General features: G+C 40.4%; 1 protein-coding gene across 1 annotated transcript in view; it reads right to left on the bottom strand.

Moving 5' to 3' along the window:
* Vps41 (VPS41 subunit of HOPS complex) overlaps positions 1–26092 on the bottom strand; it is a 166266-nt gene that overhangs the window by 67389 nt on the left and 72785 nt on the right. Inside the window, exons 6-9 of the mRNA XM_006988909.4 lie at positions 22258–22320; positions 19442–19507; positions 1418–1537; positions 192–338 (exon numbers count right to left, since the gene is read on the bottom strand). Coding sequence (XP_006988971.1) covers positions 192–338; positions 1418–1537; positions 19442–19507; positions 22258–22320 — 396 coding nt within the window. The remainder of the gene's footprint in view (positions 1–191; positions 339–1417; positions 1538–19441; positions 19508–22257; positions 22321–26092) is intronic.

Below are 26092 nucleotides of genomic sequence, written 5' to 3'. Positions count from 1 at the left end.
TGCACATCATAGAAAAGCAAGAGCACATCTTAAAATCTGTACTTGTGAAGTAAACTGTCCTATTACAACAGCATTCAGGTGAAAATATTAGGTTTCCCAGAAATCATTCGTGAATTGAATATGTATTTCTTTAGACCATTCTCAATGAATCTATAATGATCTGGGTTTAATATAAAGACCGGGTAAATCACCTTGATGGAAGCTCCCCAACCAATAATGAGTGTCACAGTGTCTTTCCAGCAGAGGCTGCAGGGATACATATCTGGGCGAAGACTTATATCATCTCGGGGAACATTGGTGATTCTTTGCTTTGAGGTGATGTCAAAAATCTTCACACCCTACAAAACAAAACAATGTTAGGCATCCTGCATTCTGGAAAGGGAACATATCAGTAAGTATGCTATATCAAAACAATGATGGTATTTACTGGGCATGGCAAAGAGCCACACAAAGGCACGATCATGCTTTACACAAACCCTATGAGAACCCAAACTGCAAGGCAACCTACATACTTCTTTCTGGACAGAGGCTGTGTTATTAGTGGATAGCATGGGTGAGGTAAATCCAACACAAACATGCAATGCACAGACACACCATCTGCTTGCAACCTGACAGTAGATAGGCACTCCTCATGGAACTCTGCACAGGAATGAGGTTTGCTTTTTCATAAACGTGCTGGTTCTGGAAACCCATCCACTCAAAGAAAACTACGTGTGACATTTCAAAGTGCTCAAATGGAAACATCAAGCATACTGCTGGCGGAAAATGAGGCTCGAGACCACGGTTGTTTACTTTCTTTGGGAACCAAGAGAAGTAAGGAAAACCCCAAACAGTAGGGTTGAACTGAGAAGGTTCAACCGAATGGACTGATTTTCTCAATAATGTACTGAAATTTCAGATAATATGACAGATATGGAAAATGAATATTTTTTAAACTTTCTCCAGGACCCACTTTATGTTAAATAAACTTTAAATAAGTGCAATACTGAAAGTACAACACACTTTTAAAATGTCAGGTCTATGTTTTGGCCTATGATTATATTGGAAGGAAAGGAGAAATCAAAAATAGCCTCTACTTACTTCTATCAGTGGTCCCTGGACAACGGGTAAATGGCAGTCCCAGAACTCATTCCTGGAGCAGCCCTTCAATTATTAAAATGGCTTTTCATTCTCTTGGCTACTCTGTACCTCAGGATTCCTACTGCAAAACACAGTCTACAGTGTGTTGGGAATTACTGTACTACTACAACCCAAGGTGCTCTGCCTTCCTTAGGCTCTGAGGTGTGGGATCAGCGTCACTTGTGTCTATTAGAATCATCACCCCATTGTGTGTTATCATCTTCCCTGACCCAGACCTTTCAATCTGGCCAAGCTTCTGCCACTGCCCAGGGTTAGAGAGACAGACAGGTGCCTTTACCATGTTATTGGCCCAAGCAATCAGATGGCCTTTCCATTTCACACTCCTTATGTTCCCTTCCCCTTCGTGCAGGACTGAAGACTTCCATCTGTTCATCCATGTCCGTTCAAACAGCAGCAACTGAGGACACAGCAAAACACAGGCTTTCAGACACCCAGAGTCACAAAGATCTTTTACTCACCTCTTCTGCCTGTCAGTGTTACCAAGTGACAAATAAGCCAATATAAATTGTGTGTGTGTGTGTGTGTGTGTGTGTGTGTGTGTGTGTGTGTGTGTGTGTGTGTGTTTATTTTTAGTGGATAACTTGCTTCTGGAAAGAATTCCCTATGTATCTTAAACTGCCTGGATCTCTATTTAAATCAGATTCGAGCATTGAGGTTATGACATATGCCAGCCACAGGATGGCACCAAAACACCAGGACTCTGGGCAAACAATGCCTTAGTGAGTAGTAGCTTCAGGAAAGCTTTTCAAATAAGGAACTAAGAAACAATTCATTTTGTAAACTGGAAAATCAGAACCTCTTAAGTTTCTCACTGACAAGAAAGTCATCACAGATTAAACTGCTTTAGTCTGAAACGGTCAGCTTTTCTTTCATTTAATCCAAAGCAAATAATTTGACAGTATCTTTTGAACAGTAAATCAAATTACAGAGTACAGATTATTTGCTTTAGGATTTAGGGGCTCTAAATAGTCCACAGTAGCTAGACACTGTATAGAGTAGAATCTACTGTGAAATCCTACCGGAAATTTTAATGTAAAATATAACTGGTCAAAACTCCTAAATCCTGAAGAAGATATAGTTCTGATAATTCACATATTTGTAAAATATTTTTCATGATATACTCAACTTCAATTCTTTAAGCAATGACATTTTTACCATGTGTCACTAAAAGCACATCACCCAGGAGTACGTGTTTTACCACTATACACTAACTAGTACTGAGAACAGATGCAACAGCAGAAACAAGGGTCCTGAAGTGTGGCTGGAGTTTTCTCCAGTCCTGCCTGGCCCACAGTCAGGACAACTCTCTCTCACCTGCCAGTCACGTAGCCACTCAGACCTAACCAAGTAAACACAGAGACTTATATTACTTATAAACTGTATGGCTGTGGCAGGCTTCTTGCTAACTGTTCTTACATCTTAAATTAACCCATTTCTATAAATCTATACCTTGCCACATGGCTCGCGGCTTACCAGTATCTTGCATGTTGGTACTCATGGCAGCAGCTGACAGTATCGCTCTGACTCAACCTTCCTGTTCCCAGAATTCTCTTCTCTGCTTGTCCCACCTATACTTCCTGCCTGGCTACTGGCCAGTCAGTATTTTATTTATACAGGGTGATATCCACAGCACTGAAAAGAGAAGTTCCACTATTGCTGGCCTAGAATCTTGTTGTAGAATTGTGGGCCTACAATCTCTCTGCCCCAAAATTCTAGGATTACTGGCAGATGCCACCACACCAGACAAGAGAATTTTTAAAACTCCTGTTTCAGTTCACTTCAGTGTTTTGTGTATCTCCAACCATGTCCAAAGCACTGGGGAGGAAAGATCACGCATTAAGAATAAATTTTTATTTTACTTATATTTCCTACACATCTTTCTCATTTTTTACATATCCACAATTAGAATTGATATAAAAAAGAAAATGTGCATTCTCACAAGTAAGCTGAATATATTCATGTCAATGTGCTATAAATGTTTGAAGTTCTCTGTTATTTGTACAAAAGTAAGCTGGCCTCACCATCCGTCTTCCATCAGAAATATTGCACCCAGTTTCACTGATCTTGTAACTCATCTTATCCTTAGCTACCTAGCTAGAAATCCATAGGGGTGGCCTTGCACTGAGACTCAGACTCTTCCCTTCTCGTCACACAGGGAAAAGACCTAACAGGACGCTGCCCAACCAAGTGAGCAGAATGATGAATTTGCTACAAGGTTTGAAATTTAGAAAAGAAAAAAATTAAGAGTATATTTTTGGTGACAGAAAAGGATTCTTAATCCACTAGAAATAAGCAGTTAATAACTGTTTTAACCGGGAGAAATTGGTAAGATCACAGAATCTCTCCTCTACCTGTGGCCTTGGTCTGGAGGGGATTGTGAGATATGGGCAGGGCACAGGGAGTGCTGATCACTATCTGCTAAGAAAATGGCTGGCTAGGTGGACAGGAAAGAACCCTGATAGAGTGGCAACATATTTCTTCTACCATCAATTCCTACCTCAGAACCAACTCAGCATTGAGAGGAAAGATAAACAATATGCACTTTGTTTAAAAAAGTAAACTCAACCCAAAGTTTAAATTAAAAATTCTATAAAATTTGTAAAAAGTGAGAACCCAGTAGAGGCTATGATTTCACATTCTTCGCAAAGCAGCCTGCCAGAAGCTGCTCGGTTAGGAACCAGAGTGCTAACCCTGCATGCTCAGTGTGACAAGGGTGGACGGGAGGCTAGTCCTGGGAACCCACAGCTGAAGCACAAAGGCTCAGGCTGTAAAGGCCACACTGTCCCCACTTCTGCTGTCACCATGAAAGAACGCAGGCATACTGGGATTGCTGGGCACCTACAGAAGGCTTGGTATCTGAGAAGAATTGATATGAGCCAGGGAATGGGATAAATCTCTTCCTTGGGACTCCAAAGGCCTAAGATATCCTACCGAACAGACAGCAGCTTTAAAAGTTAGATTTAATTCTTCATATCACCATTCTTCAGGGATAACAAAAATAATAAGTTAATAAAGGACAATAAAAGATTAAAAATATTCTCCAACTTTGTAAAAAAGAAAATCATATTATACCTAGAGTACTAAGCCAACTAACATTCAGGAAACCAATCAAAATGAGAAAAGGGAAACAGCTCAGATATGTGCTGTGGAACAATCCTTTTCTACACTATGAATATGTGTATCTCTTTCTTGTGAGTGCAGTCAGGAGTCACTGGCCAGAAGCAGAGGGAGCTGGAGATGAACATGCCATTTTAATAAAGGTACCACCTCGTGGCAGAGCGTAAACCGGAATATGAGTTCATTTAAATGTAAGAGTTAGCTAGTAATAAGCCTGAGCTACCTTCCAATCATTTATAATTTATATTCAGCCTGAGTCAGTTATTTGGGACTGGGTGGTCAGAAGAGAAACATCTGATTACAGATATGGAAGTTATGCAAGCCACACAGAAGCCAAACAAAGACACTCCACTGAAGTCCATAAAAAGAGTTTTAGTCACATCAGTTTACCATGTGACTCTCATGAAAGACCATAGAAAATCTCAAGGAATTAATTCTAGTTATTCTCAAAGTACTAAAAATTCATTTGAAAGGAAAAAGAAAGCGAGATATTAGCAATTTTAAAAATTGTGCAATTAGGTGAAAGGGTGTTGATTTTTCTTGCTGTATAGTAAGACATGTAAAGAGTACAGAAATGCCCTTCATTTGACTAGATAAAAGAAAAGAAGTCATTCTGCTATTCTCTCACCCAACCCCACACACCCCTATGAACTCTTCCTGGTTCCTGCAGTTAGTCATTCCACGTTATATATTTACATCTGAAGAAATCCAGCTGGATGTCTCTGCACCACAACATACAACATGGCAAAATATCCCTAAAGGTAATGGTGAGATTTGTATCTGGCAGCAACCAATTGCTGTCTAACTGGAGTTAAGGCCTGATGAGCAGGAGGGAAATCAGGTCTGGCAATAGAAACTTAGATAACTACCATCCAGGGCTCAAGAGATCATGGATCTTAGAAGAACCCAATTTCTAGGTGAAAATAACCAGGTCTAAAACAGAGCTTTGGGTCCATAGTGCTATAGAGTCTTCCACAAAGATGCTTGAGGACTCTTTTCCCCACCCTCAACACAACCCACCTCCACCCACCCCATCTCTACCCACCCACACCTCCACTCACCTTTGCTTCCACCCATCTCCACCTCTACCCACCCACACCTCCACCCACCCCACCTCTACCCACCTTTGCTTCCACCCAACTCCACTTCCACCCATCTCCACCTCTACCCACCCCACCTCTACCCACCTTTGCTTCCACCCAACTCCACCTCCACCCATCTCCACCTCTACCCACCCCACCTCTACCCACCTTTGCTTCCACCCATCTCCACCTCTACCCACCCACACCTCCACCCACCTTTGCTTCCACCCATCTCCACCTCTACCCACCCCACCTCTACCCACCCACACCTCCAAGGACAATGGTCTCAGTTTGTTACATTTTTATCTTCTGTTTTTGTTTTTTTGTTTTTTTTTTTCAAATTCACTCCACCAAGTCCCCTCTGTTACAATCAGTGTGCTTGGGTTAGCAGGGGAAACTGAGGCCAGCTGGCCCCTGTCTCCCTTTGTCTTGTCCTAGCTCTGGGGAAAACTTCTAGAAGGGGGAAGGAAGAAAAGGAAGGATACAGGAATTCAGAGGTCAGTCCATGTTAGGTTTGGTTCAGACAAACTCTAAAAACTCCTTTGACATGATGGGAAGAGCAAAAATCCCTGCACACTTTCAGTGAAGGCTTCATAGAGAGAAAGGCCAAGGACATGTATGCAAAAGTCACATGTTGGAAAAACAAAACAAACCCCCAAACCAAAAAGAGGAAACATGCTAATTTCCCTAAACAAATGAAACATTTTAAACTATTTATCATTACAAGTTAAATGTGATTTGTCTGATTTTTGGGTGTTTCTCAAAATGTAATAGTTTTTATCATATCACTATTGTCTTTTATGGATGAAAATGACAAGCATCTTCTGTAAGTCATGTCTCTCCAATTGCTTGGCCCTGTTATGTGCTTTATAATCATGCTGGTCCAATCATAGCACCACTGTCCAGTTACGGCATCCTCTTCCCTGGGTCTGGGTATCATCTGAGCTTCCCTGCCTCTCCATGCTGGGGTAAGGACCATGCCTTTCTCTTTGCTAGACACATGGGTATGATGGACAGTAGACAGCAAGCAGGCTTTCTGAGGGCTATTCTTAATCCTCCCCTCATTGTCAATTCATGCTATGTCTGCCACTTCTGTGGAGCTGTGTAATGGCCCAGAGCCTCATTTCAGCTATACAACCCATCTATAACTCCTGATACTTCAAAAACTGCATCCAATACATGAGAATCTGCCATCTCTAAAATGAAAAGACCTCCAAGCTTATTCACACAATTAATACATAAGAGAAGGGACTTATTCTGTTGAGCTCATGCCCAGTTCCTGCAATGACAGGCTAATGTCCATTCCTCAAGGGTAGAGTATGTAACTTATACAAAGCTAATCAAAATTTGAAAACTACTTTTAATGTCAGTTTTCTCATGCTCCATTTAAGCAGCTGCTGATCTCTCTTCATTAAAGGGCACAGATGTGCCCTATGTTTGGCCTGCACAGTGATGTTCTTCTGGGCCCTGCAGAAGGCTCTGGACTGGATGGCATTCACCTCTCAGGCTTTCTGTACCTAAGCAGCTCTTCATTTTGCATCAAGTCCCTGGCTCCTTATCAGTTCCTCTGCCCATATTCCTCACTCACAAGGTCTAGCTTCGAAGCCTCATATGGCATTCAACTTCATGTGTCTGCTAGTGGTTGCTGAGGTTTTTTTTTGTTTGTTTGTTTGTTTTTATCACCGGCCTTCTGTGGGATTTACTCCAAGATACAGGGTTCCACACAGGAGATCAGCACCAAATAGTGCACTTCCATTTACTGTTTTAGCCTAATCTATGGGAATTTTGAGGAGGAACACATTTTCTAGCAGGAATGCCAAGGAAGGTTCTGCACTGATGATTTAGAGAAAGATAAACTACTTTTCTTACACACATTCCGCACTAATTTAAGTACCACAAAGCTATCTGCCCCTATTTCACTGACATTTAATAAAATCCATTTCTTTCTTCTAGTCATAAAACTGCCTAGAGACCTACTGAGCACGAATGCTCTACAAAGCATTTTAGGGGTAAGTCATTGAGCGAACTAGCCTTAAAAGCAGCTGGTTAATTTATTTGGTTTGTCTTCCACATCCTGTATTATCGAATTGTCATTATCCCAATACTGAGAGCAATTTAAGCTCAATGGGAGCTAAGTACATGGAGAGGAAAAGCTGTTTCCAAGAGGTCTATATTTTTGTTGTTGTTGGAGAAAGTATTTTAGAGCTTTATTTCCCATAAATCCACATTCTGGCAGTCAGCACTCTCAGTACTTATATTTCAATAGGAGCCTTCACATACCAGCAATATACTTTATTCTTCTGTGTTTTGTGCTGATAGATGTATCTAACACTTTTCTACATTACAGAGTGGTGTAGGATGCACATCCCAGAATCTCCCACACCTGTGCCAAGCTCCCTAACAGTTGTGATAAAGGCTCTGGTTCTGGCCCCCGTGCTATCATTACCAATCACCCAAATCCCCAGATAGAGGTAAGTTGCGTGTTTCAATTGTCAGCTCAGGATCTTTATGGACAGCATAACTTTTTAGCCTTCCTCAACACATGCAATTCTGCTTGCTTTGAGGCAGACAAAAAAAAAAAAAAAATAGCAAAGACTGGGACAGTGAGATCATGCCATGGGAAGCAGATTTGAAAGACACCAGATATGGTCCTATAGGAAGGACCAAGGGTCTCAAGAAAAACAATTCCATAAAAGATAACTTCTGCTAAATCAGATGAGATGCTAGACAATGAAAAGATAACAATATGGAGGGAATAGCGGGATGGTGCATACCTTTAATCCCAGCACTTGGGAGGCAGAGGCAGGTGAATCTCTGAGTTAGGGAACAGCCTCGAAACGATACTCTAAAAGCAAGTTTCAGGATGGCCAGGACTATACAGAGAAACCTTGTCTTTAAAAAATCAATAGTAGTAGTAGTAATGTGGGAATCTTTTAAAAAGACAAATTTCAGCAAATCAGAACCTAGCAAGGAAATCTCAGTAAAACAAGACAAAGATATAAAGGTAGGAAGTCATATTATGGGACTTAAAGACTTGAAAAACATCAAGATAAAATTCTAAAAGCAGAAACACAGGACTGGAGAGATGGCTCAGTGGTTAAGAGTGCTTGCTTTTCTCTGAGAGGACTCAGAACTCAGTTCTCAGCTCCTACATCAGGGCTAACTGGCCTCCATGGGCACCCACACATACAAGGCAAACACAGAGCACGCATATCCTCCCATAACTAAAACTGAAATAAGTCTTTCTTGCAAATGGAAAGGACAACTGAATGAAACATTAGCCAGTGTGGAGAAGGTACTGGATGGTATAGCAGAGAGGAGCCTAGAATTCGGACAGAGCCAGGAATGGCCAAGTAGCCAGGGGAGCAAGTGGGAACCTTCATCTTGCTTCCAGCTTTGGCTCAGGACCAAGGTTTAAAACACAGGTTTTTTTTGTTTGTTTTTTGGTTTGTTTTGTTTTAATCTCCTGCAAGAAAGATCATAAAACATGGCAAGAAAGGAAGACAATCTGAAGTATCTTCTTGCTTTAAATTCACTGGTTAATTACTGGATATGTTATATTCCTTCAAATGTCTTTTTCTAAAGGCAACTTCATGTGCTTAAAAGAAGTCAAATGCAGACCAAACACCCCTACTACAGAAAGCGCCCATGCATACAGGAGTCTCACAGCCTGCTGACCAGCTATGCGCTTTATAGGAAATACAGGAAACATGATGTAAGCACTGGAATCTAGCTAATTTTGTGAAAACTATGTGGACATATTAATAGTTGAAAACAAAACAAAACTGAGTCATTGTTTTCAAATGTCCACATGAAAAGAAGTTACTGAACCCCAGAGATCCCTTGAGGAGGAGTTTCTTTTGTGTTGTGAAACAGATGACAGATGTAAATCTGTACATCAACCCATCTACCACTACAGACTAAAATATATATAAAGGGTAGACCATTTAACTCTGTCATCTGTAATATTTACAGATGCAAGTTCCTGACTATAAATGCTTGAGAAATGATTATACCATTTATTAATAATTCTGCTACTATAAGAAAATCTTCCACACAGATCCATATCACCAGACTTAACAGATGGGCTTATAGTTCAGATTGTGACACTTAAGGATGTATCTTGAGGCCTGGACTCAAGGTCAGACCTTCAGCAGCAGAGAAGAGAAAGTCTAAAAGCTGCCCACATCTGAACTCATATCCTATGTCAGGAACAAAAAACTCTAATTTTACCTGTATAGCACCTCAACTGTAGTGGACCACTGGAAGGGAATCATGGCAAGAAGGGTATGAAAAAGAAATACAAAATTGATAAATTTGCATAATATGAAAGCTATCTTATTTGTATATTTGAATAAACCCTTCACATAGCTCTATGTAAAACAAAGGGAAGAAAAATCTTATGATCATGACCTCCTTCAACAGAAAAAACAAGTTAAATGGATCCATCTTAATTTGTTACAATTACCTTCCCTATCGTCATTATGAAAGGCTGACATTTACCGGGCACACAGTCAGTTGCTTCATGAAAGACCAGGCACACAGTCAGTCACAGGTAGGTCTATAAAGTGGGTTTTGAACAGACTCACATCTATGGGATATGATATACATATGCAATCATATGCAATATGCAATCAACATATGCAACCACTCCTTATATACTTCAATTTCTACTGTAAGTCTTATTTGGACTCCTATATAGTATCTCCCTAGGAACAGGAATAATTATCCCAGATTTAGACAATATTGATAAAAAGGCTTCAGGCTATGCATTAGGCAGCAATAATTTGTTTTCAAACTGACAATAAATATCAAGTGGACAGTCTTCAATGGCCTGGCTTCTATTATAATATTAAAAGCTGCCCTGAGCAAAGAATGTCACCAGACGTATTACAAAGGTAGAAATGGATGTGAATAATATGAATGTTCAAAATTTCTAATAGTTAAAAGACATTGCAAAATAATGTTTGGCAGAGAACACAATGAAGTAAGCTATTTGCACATAGCTGGTACAAACGAGTGTGCATTGTTCGAAATTTAAGTTCGAAATTTACTCAGCAATGTGTTCAAATACATAAAAACTAGTCATAACCTTTGACTTAAAAATTCTAATCAAAGGAATCAATGCTAGGAAAATAGTTCAACCAACAGACAAAAGTTCATGCCCAAAGATTCCTAGATTCAGCACAACAAAGAAAATGACCAAGTAAAGAGATGGCATATAGATCGGAAAATATGCTTGATGGCTAGTTACCTGACAGTCTTAATATCTAGAATATATAACAAATTAACAAAATTTAATCACCAAAAGAACAAGCTATTCAGTCAATAAGGGGCTAACTGATCTAAACAAATACTTCTCAAGAGAAGGACAAATGACCAATAAATAGATGAAAAACATGAATTTTTCTGGGAGCCAGGGAATTCAAATATCATGTATTTGAGATTCTCAACACAGTTAGAATCGCTATTATCAATAAAACAAAATAGCAAAATAAAATGCAAATGCTGATGACAATGTGGGAGAAAGAAGGGCCTGTTATATGCTATTGATGAAAATGAAAATTAGTCAAGTCACTGTCAAAGTCAGTGTGTAAGTTCCTCAAAAAAACAAAAAAAAACAAAAATAGAACTACCATATGATTTTACTATGCCACTCCTAAATATATATCCCAAGAAATCTAATCATACTACAGAGACATTCATCCATCCATGTTTTCTGCAATATTATTTTTAATAATTAAATTAGGAAATAAACCTAGGTGCCTACAAGCAGATGGAAGCATAAAGAAAATATAGCATAAATGCATAGTACAATACTCGTCAATCACAAAGAATGATATATCACATGCAGAACAATGAATGAAAATGGAGATTATGCTAAGTGAAATAAACCAGACAGATTTTAAATACAAACTATAAGTAGAAGAGAAACCATTAGGGAAAGGGAACAGAGGAAGAAAGAGACTAGCAAAGAGAAATAGGAACCAAGAAAAGAATGGGTCATAAGAAGGGTTGATAAAAATCAAAACACAATGTGTGCATTATGGAAATGTCACAGTGAAGCCTATTAATTTGTAAAACTAATATGCATTAGTGGACTGGATCTGGAGCTCAGTTGGTAGAGTGCTTGCCTAACAAGCATGAGGTCCTGGGCTCTATCCCTAGGACAAAATAAATCAGGTGTGATTATCCACTCCTATATCCCTACCATTCAGGACATGGAGGGAGATGGATCAAAAGTTCATGGTTACCCTTAGCTAGGTAGGAGTTTGAAGCCAGAAGTCTGGGCTATGCGAGACTCTGTCTCAAAAATACATTAATAATAATAATGATAAAAACAACACAAGTAGACTGTTGACAAACACGGATACAAACTAAAGGTTCAATAACAGAAGAAAGGCTAAGAAAACTAAACAGACATGTAGAATGGACAATCGGGCAAATATTAAACAATACTAAACAACTTTAAGAATGCAGGGAATTCCATATACTATAAAATTTTAAATAGAAACAAGTCCTAAATTGAGATGACGTTATGCATTCTTTCACTATTTTGTTATAAAATAAATGAATGCTTCTAACAAATAAAATTAAATGAATGTCAATGAAGACCAAAAAGTATGTTCATAATCCTACTCAGACATACTACAATCAATGATTTGGTCTATAGCCAATCCTGAATCTACCTACATACATAATTATATTTCCAATGCCATGGGACCCTTCATACACTTTGGAAAAGTGCACCAACGAAAACACTCTATCAGATGCGAACGCTTTACTTACTCCCACTGACAAAGAGAAAGGCTAACATCTATAAAGGGCCTGCCTTGTCACTCACAGGGAAGCCTTGGTCTTCTGACAAACAAGCAACTTTACAGAGCACCAGCAGTACACAAGGCCACTCTGTGAGCATGAAGGATCTTGGTACAGACAAGATCATTCCATAAGCATGTCTCAATGAAGGCTTTCCAAAAAAATAATCACACACTTCATCCTGTGGAAAGTGAAAGACCAAGCTTCTTTACTGCTATACTTCAGCCTTGGCTTAGCCTCTGTCCTCCTAGATAAGGCTTAATTAAATACTCAAGAACACAATTACTCTGGCCTCTTTACAGCATCCATTCCAGAACAAACACGAGCCTCCTAAAGCCTCCTCCAAATCACATCCTAAAATTGCTTCATCTTAAAACATCATCTTTCTGACATCCTCTTCCTAATACGCCATGGCAATTCTGATGATCTACGTATATAGGCACACAGCCCATTTAGGTATTTAGTATGTTCCAATCTTCACTGTTAAAAATAACAAAGAGGAATATTGGTTGAAAGTTTAAAAATAAAGAAAATACCCCTATGAGATTTCTCCAAAGCAAAACTTATATCCTTACATATGTACATACATACAAAGAAAAATGCCTGCACATGTTTCTTTCTCCAATGATTCAGAACATTCATTTCTGACCAGATCATCATTCTGATTAATTAATGATCTTACCAATGTCATTCCACTACTACTTCCCCACTCACATTCTTTTGAAAAAACCACCACCCACTGTCACAATACAGTGTGCAAGCAATAACATTACCTGGAACCCTCCACAAAGATGTGCTCAAGAAACAGATCTGAGCTGAGTAGTCCTTGAAATGAGCACGCTAGTTTGTATGAGTGACACTAACAACAGTTGTACCTGTAATCCCGTTTTATTCAGCCCTACTTTGAAAGAAAGGGAAGGAATATTAATAACAGTCAATCTGTATTAAGCCCCACAAGAAAACATGATGAGCATCTCTCCACTAACTGGCAATTCTACTACTCAAATATGCAATGAGAAATACAGTAAATAAGAAGTGACAGTGGCTTGATTGCTTCAGGAAGGGAAGGATTCAAGGAGGTGCTATGATCAATACACATATTATCACACATAGAAAGGGCTGGAGTACAGCCGCAAAGTGCTTGTCTTTTAAGCATAAAGGTGTGAGTTTGATCCCCAGAACCCACACAAAAGAAGCCAACCATATGCTTTTAATTCCAGTAGTGGGGAATCAAAGGAAGGCCAATTACTTGAGGCTCAATGACTGGTCATCTCAGTCTACATAGTGAGGTTCCAGCAGGTGAGAGATCCTTTGTAAAACAAAACAAAACAAAAAAAAAAAAAAAAAGGAAGAAGGAAGAAAAAAATAAGTGGACTACAGCTGAGTTTGTCCACTGGTCTCCACTTGCATGGTCAGACACAATTACATGCATACACACATACATGTGAACATGCACATATACACATGCACCAAAAGATAACTACTATATGTGGAAATTTTAGTTGAACTCCTTGCAGAAAGGTCTTCTCAATGGGTAGTTGATGGCCTTGTGTCAAGGGATTCATAAAAGAAAATGAAGCTGGCATGGACCCTTCCCACATTCCACATCCACTGTCGATATCAAAGACTGGGAATCCTACATATAGACACCAGGAAATCAACTGACATTTGGTATAAATGAAAAAATAAAATGTCAATGTTGTGACTTAAGTGATTACTAGTTTAAGAAACTGATTTCTATATTTACCCTCAACCAGTATAGAAGATACAGAAAACTCTACCAAAATACGTTGCCATGGAGTTAATTTACAAATTGGTTTTATATGATTGAGAAAAATGGTTTGTGAAGATTACATTTGTGTTCTACTTCCTGTTAATTGGTGTTTCTACAGTGTTGATCTGCTGACAGCGTGAAATTCTAGGAATGGAAACACAACTTGAAATACAGTATATAGAAGAAAAAGGGGATTTTTTTTTTTTTAGCAGTTCAACATAAATCATCAGCACATAAACTTAGTGATGTCCTATGACTTAATACTGACTTGGACAGGAAGTCTTCAAGCATATATTATTAATTCTTCACAAATGCTCAGCTGAAGAGTATAATGGAAGAACTGTGTGAGATGGTACAGGCTGCCCATGGCCATCTCAGGACAATGTTCATAACTATCCTGCACAGTCACGTCCTTGGACTGTGCATACACTGTACATAGCTCATGTCTAAATCCTTAAACCCTAAAAATATCTGGGTCCCATCTGATCAAAGGATAAAGAAGCACTCTGTGTTTAGTGATCCCAGCAGGATGAAAGGCTCCTTGGCAATCGCACTGCTGAAAACATTTACAGCTGGGGTGGTTGAATGGAGGTGTTGGGCATTGGGCAGACGTTTTTCCACCTCAAGCTGTGTAAGTTCTGAGGATCCAATGTACAATATAGGGACCATAGTTAATAAGTGGATGACTGAAATGTACTGAGACTAGATCTTAAGTCTTTTCATCACATATAAGAAAATATAACTACATGAGAGAACCAGGTATGCTTGATCAAATCCTCATATTGAACTATATGTGTTAAATATACCTCAATAAAGCTGGAAAAACAAAATAATCTTGAAAATGTTGTTAAAATTGTATTTTAAGGAATCTATTTTATTGGATCATCCTTAGAATATTCAAATGCAATTTTTATTTGCAGATCACCAGTGGAAGCCTACAGTCAAGATATGATACAACTATTTCATCATCACCCCCAAAACAAACAAACAAACAAACAAAAACCACCACAAAGCCTCCAGCCCAGAACAGGGAAGTGACTGTCCTCATTTCATTCAAACAGGTCCTTTCCCTGTTTGCTGACTGATGGTTTTTAGCATATAAAGCAACCTGTGTCCACACCCAGATCCCTTTATTTGATTCTGCAACAATGTCAAGCAGTTGACTATCTCACTTCTACAAATAAACTTCACTGCAAACATCATCACAATTAGCTAATAATTTGTCAAAGAAGTAGAATCAGTTATCACTGAAATGTATTTTGGAGTTCAAAGGTAAAGGTTGTATAAAGCTGTTTATCTTGCCAACAGAGAAAACCTTACAACTGAAAAAAGCATCCAGACTTGGCAGCTTTATGTCTACAGTGGAACCTCACTGTCTTTGCTCATTTATTAGATTTCTTCCTATTTGGATAAAAATCCACTGGTTCCCGTGTGCTAGCGCTGCCTCTGATGACACTTTTCAAAGATGAGCTTCTTATTTTCTTTCTTTCTTTTTTCAACATGGAAACAAAACAGAATTTTGAATAAGCTTTTATGCTCATATGTCAAGCAGTGAAGTCCATAAACTCAACTACAATATTCAACTACTAAGAAGTTACCTTGAGAACCTAAAAACAAAAGAGCACTGGCTGCTCTTCCAAAGGTCCTGAGTTCAATTTCCAGCACCCACATAGTGGCTCAAAACCATCTATAACTGTAGTCCCATGGGACCTGATGCTCTCTTCTGCTGTGCAGACAAAACACTCATATGTATATAAAATACATAAATAAATCAATCCTTTAAAAGTACTTTAAAAACTAAAATATTAAATAAGATGACTAACTATTTTTATGAATAGTCCACATATCTTAATATCAGACTTTCACTTTCCTGTCTGCCTTCTCCATCCCCTGCTCATGGGCCACTTCAACCCTGTTTATAGAAGTTGGCACATACTGTAAAGGTCTATAGAATAGATAAGTGTGTAATTAGTGTTCTTACCTGTAAAATCACCTCTGCTCCACATCATACCTCCATCTGGGCATTCTCTAAGTTTTTGAATGTCAAGTTATTTCTGACTCAAGCCTCTCAATTATAGTATTTGCCTTTATTGTTCTTTTCTTCTATGTGACTGGTTCCCACTCTTTACAGAAGACTCTTGGTGCCCATGACATATGATTATTGTAAGGTTATTAATAGTTGCTAAATGCTGGACTCATCAACTAGTTCTGTTCATTTCTGGTTCTAGTTTAAAACTCCAGTTAAAACAATAAGACTGCCCACTCCATCCCTGCTCGACCATCCCATTCCCTTATGTTCTCATCCCCTATCCCCTACCCTCCATTGCCCACCCTGCACCCCTAGTTTACTCATGGAGATCTCATCTACTTCCCCTTTCCCAGGGCAATCCGTGCATCCCTCTTTGGGTCTTCCTTGTAAGCTACCTTCTCTGGAGTTGTGGGTTGTTGTCTGGTTATCCCTTGCTTTACATCTAGCACCCACTTGTGAGTGGGTACATACCATGTTTGTCCTTCTGAGTCTGGGTTACCTCATTCAGGATATTTTCTAGTTCTATCCATTTGCCTGCAAATTTAATGATGTCATTTTTCTCTGCTGAGTAGTACTCCATTGTGTATATGTACCACACTTTCTTAATCATAGAGGGAGATATCATGGGGATAGACAGAAACCCAGTGCTAGGGAAGCTGCCAGGAATCCCCAAGGATGACCCCAGCTTGGACTACTAGAAATAGTGGAGAGGGTGCCTGAACTGAACTGGCTTACCCTAGTGACCAGATCGGTGAATACCCTAATTGTCATCACAGAGCTTTCCTCCAATGACTGATAGAAGCAGATGCAGAGATACACAGTCAAATACCAGGCAGAGCTCCAGGAATCCAGTCAAAGAGAGAGAAGAGGGATTCTACGAGCAAGTGTATCAGGATCACAATGGGGAAACCTGCAGAGATGACCAAACCAAACTAGTGGGAATTCATGAATAGTTGGATCAACAGCTATGGAGCCTGCATGGGGATGGACTAGGCCCTCTGCATGGTGAGACAGTTGTGTAGCTTGATCTGTTTGGGGGGGCCCCCTGGCGGTAGGATCAGAATTAATCCCTGGTGCATGAGCAGGCTTTGTGGAGACCACTACCTATGATAGGACACCTCACACAGCCTTGAGGCAGGGGGAAGCACTTGGACTTGCCTCTACTGAATGTGCCTCCCCATGGGAGGCCTTGCCTTCTTGTTGGGGGTAGTGGGAGGGAGGAGGGAAAAGGGGGATCTTTGGTGTTTAAAATGAATGAAAAAAATCTTAATTAAAAAAATAAGTAATAAATAAATATATAAATAAAAACAATAAGACTTTGCCTTTGGACCAATGTAGTCTTTGCTTTCCTCATGTTTCAAGGTTTATAAACACCTATAACTCAGTAAGTCCTGAAAGTCTGCCAACATTTTCCAAATGAAATTAATCACAAATAACAGTCAATACTTAAAACATCTATAAAAGCCTTTTTTCTTACTTAAGAAAAAAAAAATCAAGGTGCTGAAGAATAGCACTATTCTTCCAGAAAACCCAGGTTTGAATCCCAGTACCCACGTGGTGGTTCATACCATCTGTAACTCTAGTTCCAAGGGATCAGATGCCATCTTCTGGGCTTTGAGGGCACCAGGAATGCATGTGGTACATAGATAGATATACATGCAGGCAAAACACCATACACATAAAATAGTTTTTAAAATAAAAAATAAAAGATATACTTCTTAGCCTAGACATGGTAGTGAATGCCTTTAGTCCCAGAACTTGGATAATAGAGACAAACAGCTCTCTGTGAGTTCAAGGCCAATCTGGTCTACATAACTAATTCCAAGAGACCCTGTATCAAAGTAAGTAAGTAAATAAATGAATAATAAAACCATATCTTCAATTAAATACACCCATTTCAATAAAATACAATAATGTGAAAAGCATGTAGCACAGGCAATCTTTAAATGTTTGTACTGTATGCACAGAACAAAGAAATGTTTTAGAGATTTAAACAACCACACCAAGCCAATAAATTTTGAAAATATCATTTAACTAAAGATGTCATAAGAGTTTATAAAAACAAATGCAACATTTTACCATTTTCAAACTGCAGACTTACATAATAAACTCAATGGATACAAGGAAACAAATCACTAAAATACATGTCACACTCTTCAGATAAAAAAATACATCCATGTTTCATAAAACTCCTAACACATTAGAGACTTTATAATGGCCTCCTAAAGAGAGCTCAAGAATGTTTCAAGAGCAATACCTGGGCTGGGATGTAACTCGTTGAGTGCTTACCTAGATCCTCAACAGCACCTAATCTCTGAGCTCTTAGATTCCAAACTATTAATACAAGCATCCTGTCTTAAGTAACATTTAAGAACGGCAACAGATCATTAACACTTTATCCTCACTGAATTCTAGCCAAGGGCATAGGTTGTAGTCAAAGTGAAGTGAATTTATGCAAACAAAATCTCCTAACCAAAATCTGTTCAATAATGAAATAAGAGGGGTTTTAAAATTAGTCTCCCTCAAAGTTGTCAGAGACAAGGAAGGGATTTAATTCTGTTGGAGGCAGGGAATGTCAGACTAAGGCTAGATTCCCATTACTAACAGCATAAACATCTTGTGTAAGGTAAATGGGACTAGAACCGAAAGATGGCAATGGCCTAGAAGGGGGGAAGGGAATGGGTAACTCCTGAGAAGAAATCAGAGCTGGTGTCATCTAGATTCTGTGCCATAGAATGGGTCCCCAGGTCTGCCACAGAGCCTTGACAATAAAGAGGGAACGACGGTGTGCTTTCCTAGCACCCCACTCTATATACTACAAGAGCACAGGGAGAGGACAAGTAACTCACACCATGGGACATTCTAGATGCTTTGGAATGCAGGTCTCAAAGCTGCCATCTCACAGCTACATCACTACTGAAATCCCTCAGACTACCTCTTTTTTCAAGAGCTGTATACCAAGTAGTATTTTCATTTCTTATATGTGATAGTGTTTGTTATTAAAAAAAAATAAAAAAAAATTTAAAAAGACTTTAAAAATGCTCTGAAAATAAAACAGAAAACAACTGGCATACAATCACCATGATTCTTTAATTTCAGGATTCATTAGTTCTATAAACAGAAAGATGTTGAGGAAAGTTTTACTTGCTCACTATTTTGAGGAGCACTGAAATCATACAATGTGCTATGAACATACCAATTAAGAGCAGCAGTAACTCTCCTCACACTACCTCAGCCCACAGGAGGTTTGTTACAAACAGGAGGAGCAATCCCTAATTCAATCGTTTTTTGTTACTTTGAAATGCTGCCTCTTTTTGTGTGTGTGGACAGGCCATTATTTTCATACTTCAGGTGTTACCTACTTCAGAGGAAGGTAGTGAGCTAACCGAGGCTGCAAGTCCCTAGAGATCAAAGTCTCACAGTTTCATTCTGCCACCATTTGTCACCGGCCAGCATCCTAGCAGAGACACCCAGCATTACCTTTTTCCCTCCTGTCACAAACTGCTTACAACTGGATCTCACGAACTGTGGGTGCACAGCAATGATCTACGAAAGAAAAAGAACCCCAGCCCAGTTTAGAAGTCACAGGAGCACATTTGAGCCCTCTGTTCACTATGAGCAGCATGATCTAAACACTGGATCTCCACAGGAAGCAATGCATTTAGGTAAGGCTGTGTACTGCTGAGGACATCTCAGCATCTTAGTCTTGCTCTTGTGTGATAAACTATCTCCTCTGAAGCAAAAATCAAGCTACACAAGAATGAAGGGGTTCTAGCTTCTGGCTGAGTGAGGTGCTCTGAGCACACTCACCCCCTACAGGTACGAAGCCAGAGGGACCACAGAAGTGTGATTTCTCAACCATTGGTGACTAAGTCTACTGCCTAGAAGAACCCAGAGAACCTGGCCATGTGCAGGACTCTCTGGAGGCTGATCCACCACTGTCCCGAGGGAGGAAAGCAGTGAAGGTCCAGGGACTCCAGTCAGCCTCGCTCTCTTTGAATCTAAATTTCTCCCCTCTTACCTTTTTATCTCCAACTATCCATAAAATCAGAAACTTTACTAACTTTCAGTTGAATACACTTTACATTTCTATAATTAACCAATACATTTCCCTCCTCCATGGGACAGGTTAATGGATTTCTCTACACTGTCATCACCAGAGTTTAGCATACATCCTCTCATTCTTTCGAACATTCCTATTTGGTAGGTCAGTGTTCGATTCAGCTCTGTCCTATCCTATCTTCCAACACAGAAACACACATTACATTTCTCCAAGTTTTTAAAAATCTCTAAAGAATCTTGCATGCTCTCTCACAACATGCAATGAGCATCTCCTCTCAAAAATACCTTACACACACACACGCACACACGCACGCACGCACGCACGCACGCACACATGCACACACACTGCCAATCTCATTGCTCAGCGCTGCTCTGCCAAGTACTGTTTCCTTTTGGTCTTCGCTCTCTCTACTCACCCTTACTGTTAACCAAAACGTAGTCCATGGAAATTTTCTCTGCACACTTTCCCTTTTTACTTCCCATTCTTTCCACCAGCCAGATGACATGGTTTTTATGAACAAATGTCTTAAAAGAAGAGTGGTGGTTTCCTGGCAGTCTGACTCTCTCCCTTTGCTCTGGCAGCTGTCCTCACTAAGGCCATCAGCAGCTCACAGCTGCCATTCAAAACACTGGACAAAGTCTGTTCCATCTCCAGGCTGCCTTTAACACCACTGCCCTCTCCCTTCTGGAAACCCTCTATTCTTGACATTGCAGTCTTTGTTAAAAACTGTTCATTTCTCAGGTTAGTGGCTTTTGTTTGTTTGTTTGTTTGTTTTGTTCTGTTTTTCAAGACAGCATTTCTCTGTGTAGCCTTGGCTGTCCTGGAACTCGCTCTGTAGACCAGGCTGGCCTCAAACTCACAGAGATCTGCCTTCCTCTGCCTCCTGAGTGCTGGGATCAAAGGCGTGCCACCACTACTTGACTTAGTGGCTATTTCTATTTCTACTTCAATCTTTTGAGAACTCCAGAATATCCACATCAACCTTCTCTTTTCACACCAATATCCTTAAAAATGGCTTCCTCAAACTCACCTCTAGCTGCCAACTGTTTAGGGACAATGTCCACCAAGAAGGCCAACACCTGTTCCTAAACCCTCTGTAAAACCGTCTGACACATGCCAGCTCCCTAAATTCCTGGCCAATTTGCAATGCCTTCTCTCAAATTATTACCTGAATAATTGGTGAGATCTCCTCAAGTCATTACTAAAGCAGGACACTGGAATTGCCCTCAGCGCCCCCATCTTTGACTTCACTCAGCCAAGCTGTCACTAAGGCTGCAGTGTCTGCCTCTTCAAAACTGTCTCAATGCACTTCTCCATCGTGAACACTCAGAACTGCTCCCTTTACCAAGCTCCACAGTGCTTTGTTCTGTACACTACATTAGCCTTCTAAATTGTCTCTTTCCCAGGGACTCTCCTGTTTAAATCCCCTTCCTCCCTGGCAAATTCAGCTTTCTAAAACACATGTCAGATCTTATCTACCCTCTGCTACTGGCCAATCAATGTCTGAATAAACACATGGAGGAAAATTACTCCTTGAAGAGCACACGGACGCTTTACCCTGAGCGGTCTCTCCAGCTGCTCTCCCTGCCATGTCTATTGCACAGTCACACATTAGTCCTTCTGGAGCCAGGCTCCCTCATGCCAGTCCTGCTCTTAGGCACTTACTAATCTATTAGCTGGAAACCAAATTCCTTAGTCTGAAGACCCACCCTGCTCTAGTCTGCCTTTATTGCCTCTTGAGTCGTCCATGTACATCTAGGCAAGACTTTCTGCTACTTACTGGACACAGTTTGAACTATCTGGCCTCTCAATTTCTAATATGCTCTTCCACATGGAAGACTGATTCCCACCTGTACCCATCTCTGTATCAAAGCTCAGCCAGATATCACTCAACCTCTGAAGTTGTCACTCAAAAACAAGACACAACGCTACCAACCAAAAGCAGCTAAACATGACTTCTTTTAGCTCAGAATTTTTTTAAGATTGTTTTTACCTCGTCACTCTTTTGTCAGAATGGTGTGTGTGATTCAGCCACTCTAATAAAAGCTCCCAGAACACAGATTGAGACCACAGTCACAAACTCTACATCTGGCCTCAGTCACAGCATTCAAGGTTCACCAACACACCATGGACTGAGCAGACACTGGTGTAACAGGACAGTGTATCCATTTCTACAGTCATCCTCATCTGCGGTGAAAGCTCCTTCATGAGGGAAAACTTGCTAAGTACTTACTTTAATGGGACAGTCGAAAGTCTCATGAAATTCTTCTCCAGAATAGAGTCCAAATACTTGTACCTGAGAAGTGAACACATCACATCAGTTCATCATGACAGTAACAGAAAGAGCCACATTAGCAGAGAAAACAAGAAAGAAGGAAAAGAAAAGTGAGACATTCAAATGATTCCAAGTCATCATGACCCATATCAAGTGCCCAGTACAAATTATCCCAACAGTGTAGAGCACTTTGTGGCAATGAAGCTTTTACAAGTATCTTCAAGAACAAGAGGCCAGAAGCTATGACTGGCATGTGGGTGGGGTACATGGAGGAGACAGAGTGAGGAAAGGGGAAATAGTCTAATTATATTTTAATGTAAAAAATGAAAATAAAAGCTTTCATAAGCATCACACGGATAGAGTTCCCTTTATCCACCCAATTTAAAAAACAGATACTAACTTTCAGAAATGAAATAGATATGGGCAGGTTACTAACATTCTTTTATGAACTTCCCACAGGCTAATGGATCTGTTTTCCTCCCATAAGGAGAAAGGAACTTCCTTTCTTGAATCATACATATATACATAGTTCACAGACATACACACATGCACACGCACACACACACATGCATACACACATACACAGATGTGGCAAGAGAATGAACTAAATGAACTCATTACAGTCATGTGTAAATGAAGGACTGAAGTTGCCCCTCATGGCTGTTTACTTTCAAGCTGTCTTGACCAGTTCAGTTATGTTTCCCTGCAGGTTTTTTTTTTTTTTTTTGGTTTTTTGAGACAGGGTTTCTCTGTGTAGCTTTGCGCCTTTCCTGGAACTCACTTGGTAGTCCAGGCTGGCCTTGAACTCACAGAGATCTGCCTGTCTCTGCCTCCCGAGTGCTGGGATTAAAGGCGTGCGCCACCGCCTGGCCTTCCCCACAGTTTTTAAATTGGTCACAGCACAAACACAGCAAAAAATAAAATTAGGTCTAACGCGCATAACTAAGGGGTAAAATCACAGACGTTAGTGTGACACATCTGTGATGTAAACCGGACTCTTCAACCGTTAGCAGAGCAAGAAAGCCAGATGTGAGTGTAATCCTGACACTCCGAGGCTGAGGCTGGAGGATCATGAGTCTGAGTCCAACCTAGGGAAAAACAAACTGAAAGAAAGAAATGGAGGGTGGAGGGGAGGGAAGGAGCAAAGGAGGAAGGAAAGGAGAAACCGAAAGGGGAAGAAAATCAAAAAACCAGACTCCAAGGAGCTCCTCCACCACACTTCTCAGTCAACAACACCCTGAAACCCACCGCCACCCTGGGACCTATCGCTGTGCACACGTCACACTGCCATTCAAGTCTCACACAAATGGAAGCATGTGCCGTTCCCTGCTGCCCCTTCCCAAACCACCCTGTGAGCTTTATGTACACCGCAGCACACAGCAGCAGCTGGTTCTTTGGTGATGCTGTGAAGTTGGCAATGTGCGACTACGTCACAATTCACGTTCTCCTTCCACTGATGACCACTTGCTTCAGCACTAGAGCAGGGCTTTTATGAACAGCACTTCTGCAGACATTCTTTCCAAATCTTCGTTAACTCACACATGTGAATGAGGCCCACAGAAGGAGAGGTGAGAATGAGTCACAGATCATGATTATGTTTACATTTTTAATGGACAAAAAAAATTTGTCATACTTGTTTCATTTATTTAAGATTTTTTTAGATGTATATGAGTGTTTTGCCTGAGTGTATGTATGTGCATCACATGCATGCCTGATGCCTGAGGAAGTCAGAAGAGAGGGGAGTCAGACTCGCTGGAACTGGAGTCACAGATGGTTGGGAGCCACCACGTAGGTATTGGGAGTTGAACCTGGTCCTCTGCAAACTCTTTCCTTTTCAGCACAGTATCTTGACAACACAGTTCTAGGTCACATGAAGCATGATCCTAATTAGTCTTATCAATTAAAACCAGGAGTCATATATCAGGGTAATAAGCTAAGAGATCAGAGAAGCAGAGGACTTCTTACCTTTACAAACCCTCAGACCAAATTGGGGGGGATCCTGTTTCCACTCACCCTATATTCCTGTCTCCATCTCCTAGTACAATGCTAGGATTAAACGCTGGGAACCAAATGCTGGGATCAAAGGCATGTGTCTCCCAAGTGCTGGGATTAAAGGTGTGTGCCACCACCAACTGGCCTCTATGGTTAACTAGTGGCTAGCTCTGCCCTCTGATCTCCAAGCAAGCTTTATTTATCAGAACACTAACAAAATATCACACAACAGTCACATACTGCTACAACTCGTTAACAACTCTAAACCTTTAACAGACCTTACCTCTGATTATAGGTGGCTAAATCCCTGAAGAGTGATGGCAGTCTCACACTAGACAAACTAGATCTCCTTCTCATGGACTGAAGCGATCATTTTAAGGGTGAGAGGTCAACTGTCTACTAAAGAAGGCCAGCACTGTATCCTATGGGAACCTATTTATTGGACAGTAAGCCCAACTGTGACAAACACAAAGGGAACAGAGAGAACCAGGCCCTGACCCCCAGCACTGTCCTTCAGAACTCTTCAGAAGCAGTGCCTTCTTCTCATGGTTAAAGAACCCTGAAAGAGGAACCACTACAGGTGACGGAGCAGATAAGAATGATGGTAAAGCCAGGCGCACATCTGTAATACCAGTACTTGGAAGGCCGAGGCAGGAGACTCTCAGGTTCCAGACCAGCCTGAGCTACAAAATGAGACCCTTTCTATAAAACAAGACAAGGAAAACCCAGGTCCACATTATTAACAGTAAGCTTAACTGAACACACAGAAACACATGGAGACCTCAGCCATATCAGTGTCAGCACAGTGGTGTTCAGTAAAGCTCTGGATGTTGTACTACATTTCAGTGGTGGTCTATCCTAAGCTACAGGCTCACAAGTTACACTACTAAAGCTAATAAAACAGTCCTCGTTCCCTCTCTATATTCCTCTTTATTTATCTGGCTATTGGTCACTGAAGATTATACTAATCTATAAAGGGAATTGGTCAATGACAGCTCAGAGTTTTGACTTCTAGAAAGATCAAGGTTAAGATAAAGATTATAAAATTAAAGGTCACAACAGAAAGCATTCTTTTGAAAATGGTATCTTCTACAGAAGTTCTAATAACCTGCCACAAAAACTTCTAGGAAGAGGAGAGAGTGGAGGGAGAGGGAGGGAGACAGACAGACAGCCACACACACACACACACACACACACACACACACACACACACACACACACACACACGAGAGAGAGAGAGAGAGAGAGAGAGAGAGAAAGAGAGACAGAGAGAGAGACAGAGACAGACAGAGAGAGAGAGACAGAGAGAGAGAGAGAGAGACTGACTCTGACTGAGACTGAGAACAAATGAGTAAATAAATGAATGAGAATTCCCTACATGTATCTTACAGCCAATATACTGAAAAGTCCTGCAGGAGTGCTCATGAACTAACACCCAGAGAGCCATATGAGTATCACAGAGCTATGGAACATATACTTTACCTACCATTATGAATGAAACAGGAGGGTGTGTGATTAACTTTAGCATGGAATTCTATCATTTGTCAACTGTAACACTAGGCAGTAGCCAGCCACATATACAGGAACTATGACTGAGGTAGCCAAAGTACTACACCATTCTCCCAGCTTCAAATAATATCAGGTCAAGAGGCATGACCAAGGCACTCTCGTGAGCTGGCCTTTTATCATGGACAGTAAAAGGAGAGATTACTGTTGTCCATCCTATTCACCAAGGCAGAACATCTGAGACATTGCCATGAGGCGCCATCTGGGAAGAAAGCCAGTAAGTAGTGTTCTCCCA

The sequence above is a fragment of the Peromyscus maniculatus genome, chromosome 5 (genome assembly GCF_049852395.1).
Source record: "Peromyscus maniculatus bairdii isolate BWxNUB_F1_BW_parent chromosome 5, HU_Pman_BW_mat_3.1, whole genome shotgun sequence".
NCBI lineage: Eukaryota > Metazoa > Chordata > Mammalia > Rodentia > Cricetidae > Peromyscus > Peromyscus maniculatus.
Note: the sequence above shows the minus strand (reverse complement) of the source record. Positions and strands in the feature narration are given on the sequence as shown.